Source organism: Polyodon spathula, chromosome 13 (genome assembly GCF_017654505.1).
Source record: "Polyodon spathula isolate WHYD16114869_AA chromosome 13, ASM1765450v1, whole genome shotgun sequence".
Taxonomy (NCBI): domain Eukaryota; kingdom Metazoa; phylum Chordata; class Actinopteri; order Acipenseriformes; family Polyodontidae; genus Polyodon; species Polyodon spathula.
In genome coordinates, this window is record NC_054546.1 from 11,557,431 (window position 1) to 11,566,351 (window position 8,921).

Genomic DNA, 8,921 nt, shown 5'->3' on the forward strand with positions numbered 1-8,921 from the left:
TATATATATATATATATATATATATATATATATATATATATTCACAATGGATACACGTATACTGCATATGTATACAGTATGAAACGCTTATCAACTTATGCAGTAGATTTGTAAGGGTTAAAGCATCAATGTGCAGCACATTATTATTCAGCTGGAACTGCAGTTTGCTTTGACCGGCGCTGTAGGACTGGAGAATATTCAGGACGACCTAATTTGGTTACGTAGGTTACTTCAGGGCATTGACTCTTTCAGAACCAATTAAAAAAACAATGACACGATCTGTGCGTTGCACATCGCAATCTTTAATAGCAAATTAGTTCTTCAATTTTAGCAATAACCAGACAGATTCGATTGTGCAACACAATACAGCTGTGTATCAGAACTCGTGTTCAGGGGGAATAAAATTACAAAAAGTATAAAATGCGAACAGGAGATCAGAGTGGACCAATGGGCGCGGCGGAATAAGGTGGCACCAATTTCTATTTGACCAATGACAGTCTTTATAATCTCCTCCTAAAACTACACAGATGCACTAGGTATAACTAGGCGTTATCTCATTGATTTGGGGAGCATTACCAGAACAGAAAACGAGTCTTTATTGTTTGTCGTTAACGCTAGCTTGTGACACAAGGAAAGGTGAAGAATAACAGGTTTTGTGTTGTCTATTTTCGTACAGCATCATCAAGGTAAGCACTGGATGTTTCTATAATTTATACACAAATACGTACTTCTTTTAAAAAATCAAATAAAAGCAGCAGTTACAAATAAAATACAATATAATGCGTTTTTTATAAATGTATGTTTTCCTGTTTCTGTTCCGTTTTCTATTCTTGTAAAAATAACAAATGCATGCTGTCTTTCTTTTCAGTTCGTATAAAAAAAAATACTGTTCAAAATGACTGAAGTTCAAGAGAAACAGAAAACCGCTTCTGTATACAAAAATGGCGTGGTTGCTTCGGAAATGTCTACTGTGGAGGATATGTTTGACGAAACATATAAGGAAAAAGAAGGTCCAAAACCCCCAAAGCAGATAGTATGGAGAAATGTTGTCTTGATGCTTTCATTGCATGCAGGAGCCGTGTACGGACTTACACTCGTACCTTATACGTCTGCTTCAACCTTGGCGTGGAGTGAGTACAACTAGTGTTTTTTTTTTTTTTTGTTTGGGTTTTTTTGTTGTTTTTTTTTTTAATGTAAACAATATTCTGCGTGTTCCTTTCATTTTAACGTATTACACTTATGTAATTCAAAATTGCCTTTACATGTATTTTAATGGCGTAGTTTTATCAAACGACGATACTGCATAGTCAGAAATGTCGTACATTTGTTGTGCTGCTCGAAAGGCTTATACTGCGGAGGTTGTTGTGCTGCTCACTGTGTTGGCTGGTATATAAAACGGTGAACTTCTGACATTGTGCATTGCGAGTCAGAAAACACATTATACTTTCTTTAAACGCATGGAGATAGATGCCACACAATTATATTTGTTTACTGCATTAATCAACAAATGTTGCATAATCTTTTAAACCTTCCAATTACAGTAAAAATATGTATTGGTTTTATGAAGGCTGTGAAGTCAGGCTTTGATAAATGCATTGCAGTAAATATTGCATCAAGCCCCTTTTGTTGGATGTAATGACAGGATTCATGTGACCAAAAGCAATTCAGCACACCAAGCAGTCACATTTATGTATACCTGGTATAAGAACAGTGGATCTTATGTTTGCTAATAAACAGGAATTGTTTGACTACTGCTGGGCATTGTCCACAGCAAGCCATCCCTTTTGTTTCAACTCATGAAGGTTATGATTGAGTAACAGGTTAGTTGAAATGAGCCAGTAGAAGGTCTGAATGTCTGTGGTGACTTAATTCAAGTTCGGTTGCCTACACATTTTGGTAAATTCTAATGGGACATTTGATTTCAATTCCTAGCACAGACAGTTTTACTGTGGTGCTACTTAGTAAAATAATAGCATTGCATGGATGGTAAATGGCAAATACTGTGCCTGGTAAAGAGAGGTACAAATCAAACAGCATTTCATTGTTGCCTTTCCCTATTTTACTTCACAATCAGGAAATCGGAACAAAACTGACGCCTCATGACCCAAGACTTGAGTATTAGGGGTGGGAGAGCAGTCTTTCTCTTGTTCTAGTCTAGTCAGGACTGTTCTTGCTTGCTGAGGCGTAGGTGCCACGTGCTTCCCATCTTTCTTGTCATTGCTGGTTTACATGTTGCACTCCTATCTGTAATCCCTCAACTCCTCCCTGTAGCAGACTAGGATATTTCATTCTATAGCTCCTGGCAGACCAACCTACAACTCATTTTTCAGATTTCCAGGGGAAGGCTGAATTCCTGTTACCTCCTGATATAGCAGGCACCCACAGAATTCGAATCTGTGAAGTTAAGAAAAGTTTGTCCCTTTTCAAAAAGCATTGCCTTTTTCGAGTTTAAAAAAAAAAAAAAAAAAAAAAAAAAAAAATTTTGTATGCATGAAAGTATTCTAGACTTTAATAAACCAAAGGCAGTCTGGACGGCAGTTTCATGAATATCAAACTGCTGTACATTAAGCCATCAAAACCTGCTTGATTTAGTTTTATAACGCCCAAGTTGGGGCTCATTTGTTTCAGGATCCCAATTCTTTAATGTACTTAATGGTCACTGAGATGCAATCTTCCACCATATAGTTTTAGAGGCATTAGGAATGGCATTGGTTCTGGCAGAATTAATTGTATTACAATGCAAACTAGAACTGTATTGTGGTATCTGAAGCAATTTGCACAGAAAATGCCATTGTAGCATCTGCACTGTGCTTTGTAGGATATGGCTGGGGTTTGATTGGAATGCAACAAGAACCAGGTCCATGCTTTACTGTGTAGTTGTACAAACCAAATTAGGTTATTAATTCTTCGATTAGAAACTAAGTTTGTGGCTAACTTTAACTGTACAAAGCGTATCCTTTTTTTGGATCATCAGTTCCACTCCTAACCTTAAACTGGATTGGCTATTGGTATACTGAAACTTATCTAGGGTTCAGACATTTCTCACATGCCCTGTGTGCATGTAAATTGCCCCCTCAAGATACTTGGTTTTGAGATTTGGTGAAGTGTGGACTGACAGACAGGAGTCAATTTAGTATTCTGTGCCATGCTGTGTGGCTACAGTCATTTACTCCAGAATATCCATCTATCCATTAAAACTGCAGTTTCTTCAGAATCTGTTCTAAAACACTCTAGTTCAATTTAGTTCTGTATCGCAATGTTTTCTTAAATGCCAGAGGTTCAGTTTTTTTTTTTTTTTTTTTTTTTTTTTTGGAACCAAAGTGGTTTATGTTGGTGCATTCACTAGGCATGCCACTTTGCATGTGCCGCTGAGGTCAGCAGTCCTGTAATGAATCTGTTGGTGGTTTAGTGTTTTGCTATTCAATGTCTGGCTTGGCTGTTGGAGACAGTGGGTAAACTTTCCCTGATTCACCTCTTTTTAATATAAGCTCTATAATAACTGTTCTATGTCAATGAACTTCCATGATGAGACTTGTACAGAGGTAGAAATTGGAGATGCCCAGAACGAGACTACTTAAATTGATGTCAAATTAAATACAGAGTACCTCAGTTTTGCACGACTGTCTCGCTAGTATAGGTCCAAAACCTACATTATAAACTTTCCATTTACAGTTGGCTCTCAACTAGACATTCTCTCTGGCTGAATCCTTACATGTAATGAATCCTTAACCTACACATACATCTAGCACAAAGTTGAGGCTTGGGTACACCTATAGCAACTGTCCTGTTTGAGGGACTTAAACTAACCCTGTCGCAAAAGGATCCAAGTCATAGCTGGGTCAACCGAGTGAAGTCGGTCCATGAGATCCTAAGGTGGTGCTTTAACTTGACATCCAAAGCACAGCAATCTTGACCTCTTACTCTTGCTATGATCTGAACTACTTGGTCAGGCCATTCATTAGCAGAACTTGAAGGTCAGTCTGGGGACTTTTCAACACTTTCAAGCTAATAGACTCATTTTGTGTTTTACATGCGAGATTGGCAATGTATGAATGTATAGCTTGTTCTGAGAATGCACCTTCAGGTGTAATTGACATTGGATGAAGTTTTATGGCTATACAAAGATGTTGGTCAAATGTTGCTATATAGATAATTTCATATTAAATGCTTCTCTCTCCTCTCTGTCTCCCGCCCCCCCAGCTGCTGTGTGCTTTTTGTTTAGTGCGTTGGGAGTAACAGCTGGAGCCCACCGTCTTTGGAGTCACAGGTCCTACAAGGCCAAACTGCCTCTGCGGATCTTCCTGGCTTTTGCCAATTCCATGGCTTTTCAGGCAAGCAGTTTTAAAGTATCAATGTGTGTTTCTTTATACATTTAATAGTATGTCGTGGTACTTAGGCTTCCATTACAGTGAACAGATGATGGGCTGTCATTTACTAAAGGTTTTTAATTGGCCATAGATGATTTGACAGCGATGCTCTGACAGTGCACAGACCTTATTTAATGGCAGTTTATACATTACAAGAGCTATAGAAAATTCAAAAAACCTGTGACAGTTTCCCGTTTTTTATAATCTCCTTCCGTTTTCTTTTTTAGAATGATATCTACGAGTGGGCTCGGGACCACAGAGTTCATCATAAGTTCTCGGAGACTGATGCCGACCCCCATAATGCCGCCCGTGGGTTTTTCTTCAGTCATATTGGCTGGCTTCTAGTGCGCAAGCACCCAGATGTGATTGAGAAGGGGAAGAAGTTGGAACTAGCAGACCTGAAGGCTGATAAAGTTGTAATGTTTCAAAGAAAGTAGGACATATTGCTTTTTAATTTTCCTAACATTCACTGTTTTATTGTAAGCTAACCAATATCTTTTCAGATACTTGATGGTCTGGTTAAGTAATTGAGAAATGTGGTCCAAAACCCTCGCCCGCATTTCCTGAATACGAATTGTGGGTTCACACCCTGTACTAGGTGTTGGTTATTTTGGCTCCAAGTTGTTCATAACTACAGTAGTGCTACATTTGTCAAATTGGCATTGGGAAAATTTAATGAATTATGGCTACATTTTTTTCCTACGTAACACTATCAAGCCGTATTGAAATGCCCCTTTGGGTTCAAGGGACGATATGAAAGTTAATTCTAGAATGTGTGTTCATAGCATAGTTGTTTGACCTTACTAAATGTAAGTAATTCAGGTCTTGCCATTGTAAGCACAAAGGAAGCTTACAGTAGCTTTTCTTTAGTGCAGTTAATATTGGCCTTCTATTTTAGTAGAGCAAAAAAGTCTCTGCTAATAAAAAAAAAAGTACTATAAATATATTATCAAATGCACAAAAGAAATTAATTACCTGGTTAGAACTCTCATAGACCCCATAGATCAAAGCACTTGACTGATAAGATCACTTTTTTATTTTTTCCCTCTTGGAGCTTGCACTGGGCATAAACCCAGTAATTTTCCCACCATTTTTAAAGCATGATTTCTGTCTGTTGCAGATACTACAAGCCCTCTGTTCTGATTATGTGCTTCATGGTTCCCATGATGGTGCCCTGGTACCTGTGGGGAGAGTCTCTGTGGGTTGGTTACTTTATTCCTGGGCTCCTGAGGTATGCTCTGGTTCTCAACGCAACTTGGCTGGTGAATAGCGCCGCTCACATGTGGGGGAACAGGCCATATGACGCTACCATCAACCCAAGAGAGAACAGATTTGTCGCATTCAGTGCCATTGGTATGTTTATTTGTAATAATACCTTCTTTTCCTGGGGTAATATTATCCCTCTCTCAGCCTTGTAAAGCACTGAAAGTATTCATATTTTCTGCTTCTTCAGGGTTAAATTAATGGCATGCAATTTCCAGCTGTGAAGAAAGGGTTGGTGTCCTATCGCAGGACCCAATCATGGGAGTCCTTGTAAGCCATTCTGTGCATGACAAATCTAATTAACACTAGAACCGCTGCTGGCAGTCATTAAACGTCAATATTAAAATATCGAATATCTGCATACAAAACTGTAAAATCAAAAGAAATGTTTTCTCTTGCATGTGTCATTCGGTGTAGCACTGAATCCAGGCTGAGCTGTTGCTTCGCAGTTTTCTGATCAAAATGTTTTTGCTGAAGCACTGGCTGAGTTCAAGATTAAATCTCACCTACTGATATTTTCCCTGGTACATTCCTTGTGCAAAAGAATTAATGGCTGCCAGGTCTAGTAGAGATAAAGGTCTTGTACATAAAATAAAATGTATTTAGGTTATATTCAGAATAAAAACATGTATTGTAAAAGGATGTCGGTGATGGCTTTGGTTCTAGGTAGAGGGGATTGGACCTTTTTTTTTTTTTTTTTTTTTTCATTTTTGCAATCCTGCCTTTTGAAATTCTATCATGGTGTTCAATACATGTATTTAGGAAAAGAACGAACAACTGCTTATCTTTCACATGCAGAGTAATTTTAAAAGTTAGAATTGCCACGGCAGTCAGGCGGTTTTAGGGTTAAGTCATTAGGCATAGTAAATATTCATAAGTAAATCCTTTCTTTCTTTTTTTTTTTTTCTCATGTCGATCACTTTGTGGTATTATCTAAAGTTTGTGCTGGAAAATAGTTAACCAGGGATAGCACTGTAATATGATTTAGCCAGAGATAATGCTGGGGTTGGTTTTGTTTCAGGGGAAGGATTCCACAACTACCACCACACATTCCCTTTTGATTATGCTACAAGTGAGTTTGGCTGGAAACTGAACTTCACCACTTGCTTCATTGACCTAATGTGCTTCGTGGGCCTGGCCAAGGACTGCAAGAAAGTGCCACGTGAAGTCATCCAGGCTCGTGTACAGCGCACAGGGATCCAGAGGAGTGGCTGAGGAATATGAAAACTGCAGGAAACAAAACGGTCAATGTTGCTTCTTGGGAGGGTTGCTCTTTTGTGAAATTGCCAATGTTCATCCCTAGTAAAATGAGAAATCATTAATGCCAGTTCTGTAAAATTAATACCAAGCTTTAAATTTGTTTTCATTTTTTTGTTTTTTGGTAATGCAGGAACAGAACCCATGTGGTTGGGAGAGAGAGAGAGAACACATTGTCCTCATGCCTGTATGAGCAGACTCTAAAGGCAGAGATTCCTGAAAATGTAGTCATAATTGAGATTAGATTTAGAAGGAAATCTCTCAAAGGCAAATTTAAACACAGAACAAAACAGAGTGGCTCTTCGATGAGGGATGGGCAACAAACATGTTTGTCAAGCTAAAGAAGTCCAGAGCAATTTTGTCAAGACTATCAAAGCTCATTAAAGATTCACAGTGAAATACTGTAACCATTCATTTAAAAAAAAAAAAAAAAGCATACAAGAAAATATGGGTGGGATCAGTAGCCTGACCTGATTTTGACCCTACAAGATAGGTCGCAACAAAATGAAAACACCAATAAACCATGTTAGTTATAGGAACAGTATTCAAATATTGGGTTTAAAAAAAAAAAAAAAAAAAATCAATGCTACTGTACTGTCTTGCACTTCCTGTTTAAAAGCATTGTATTGCTTCTAAACTGACGGGCCTGTCCCAAGTTTAAAAAAAAAAAAAAAACACCAACTTGTACTCCTAATGAATAGGCTATTTATCTTTTTTTAAAACCAAGATTGAAGAGGGGGGGGGGGGGGACTCTGTTTAGAGTAAACAAATGTTTACATGGAAAAAGCTTGACAAGCAGTATTTTGTTCAGGGCCCTTGAATAAACATGCAATTAATCCACTGTGTATGTGGTGTATTGTGATTTACAGTGCATGCAAAGGGATATTATTGAAATGTTCTAATCTTGAAGTGATACTCTATCTAGTGTGGTTTTTTTTTATTTATATATGAAAGGGTCAAATGGAAAAACAGATTTGAAATCCAATCTTATGTCAGTTTTGCCTTTCAATGAGAGACTGCCCATTGATTGACACTACTGTACATGTCCTTTCAGACTAGTGTATGTCATTGGCCACTCTCTTGAGATGGGTCGGTGAACTCGTAATGTGAAATTTTGGAAGTGGCTGGAGGAAAGAGGGACGTACAAATAAAGGTTTCCACTCCTGTTGATTTTTAATGGGACGTTTATTTAGCCATACTTGCTTTTCAGTAAACGAAACAAACTGGGAATTGAGAGCACCTCTCCTTTCCGGAGGATTTTCTAAATCGAAATCAATCGGGAAGCTGTGCTGAATGACTAACTATTCCATTCCCGGTCCTGCTTTCTTTCAGTGACGTTGCAAGCCAGTTTCCCATGGAAATGAAGGGCACATTACAGAAGCTTTACCATACTGCAGAAGTGGAGGGGGGGGACAGTGTGTTATGGAAAGAATGGGTGTTTTCTGGCTTCTGTGTTGAACTTAATTGGAGGTGCCAGCCTTGAGTCGGATTCCTTGAAAACAAAATTGTAACAAATGACTCAAAATATATGGTTGGCATTTCTGCTTAAAAATAAGTGCAAAACAGGATGCTTCATCAATGACTGTCTTGCTAATTTGCAGATAACTGAGGTCTAACCGTCGCACTCAAACTCCAAAACAACCAGCTCATTAGATAGCGTCCTTCACGATTTTCATAATTTTGGAAGAATATCAGACTCTTGGTGGTAGTCAGAGCTCCAGATAAGCTGAGTACTGGGTGTTTTACACATTGAAAAAATATACAAGTTTTTTGTACAATAGTTCAAAGTAACATTACAGTTAATGTAAGGCTGTAGTTAATGCTTGTTCCATACTTTGGCGTTAAAGTACAGTGTTAGAAGTTGTCATGACTTCAAGGTAATGTTGTATTTTACTTGCAGTGTCTGAATTGGAGAGTAAATTACTCAATGACCCAAAACCCTATCTGGAGCGCTGTTAATGGTCTGTTCAATTCTGTGTACTGTAGCTTTACATTCAGAAATATTTGGTATTAAACAAATTTGTTTTTGAGTTA

The 8,921-nt window shown here is 38.1% G+C and overlaps 1 protein-coding gene across 1 annotated transcript; it reads left to right on the forward strand.

The window, feature by feature from the left end:
• Positions 1–525: 525 nt before the first annotated feature.
• Positions 526–8,921, forward strand: LOC121325552 (acyl-CoA desaturase-like). The gene is made up of 6 exons (XM_041268212.1): positions 526–686; positions 869–1,130; positions 4,201–4,331; positions 4,595–4,800; positions 5,488–5,720; positions 6,652–8,921. The coding sequence occupies exons 2-6, from the start codon at positions 896–898 to the stop codon at positions 6,843–6,845; spliced, it is 999 nt and encodes a 332-aa protein (XP_041124146.1). The 5' UTR covers positions 526–686; positions 869–895; the 3' UTR covers positions 6,846–8,921.

Bases quoted from the DNA above. Each gene is read 5' to 3' on its own strand.
- LOC121325552 (XM_041268212.1), top strand. From the start codon at position 896: ATGACTGAAGTTCAAGAGAAACAGAAAACCGCTTCTGTATACAAAAAT. The intron at 1,131-4,200 runs GTGAGTACAACT...CCGCCCCCCCAG, and splicing joins TGCTTCAACCTTGGCGTGGA to CTGCTGTGTGCTTTTTGTTT. The intron at 5,721-6,651 runs GTATGTTTATTT...GTTTTGTTTCAG, and splicing joins TGTCGCATTCAGTGCCATTG to GGGAAGGATTCCACAACTAC.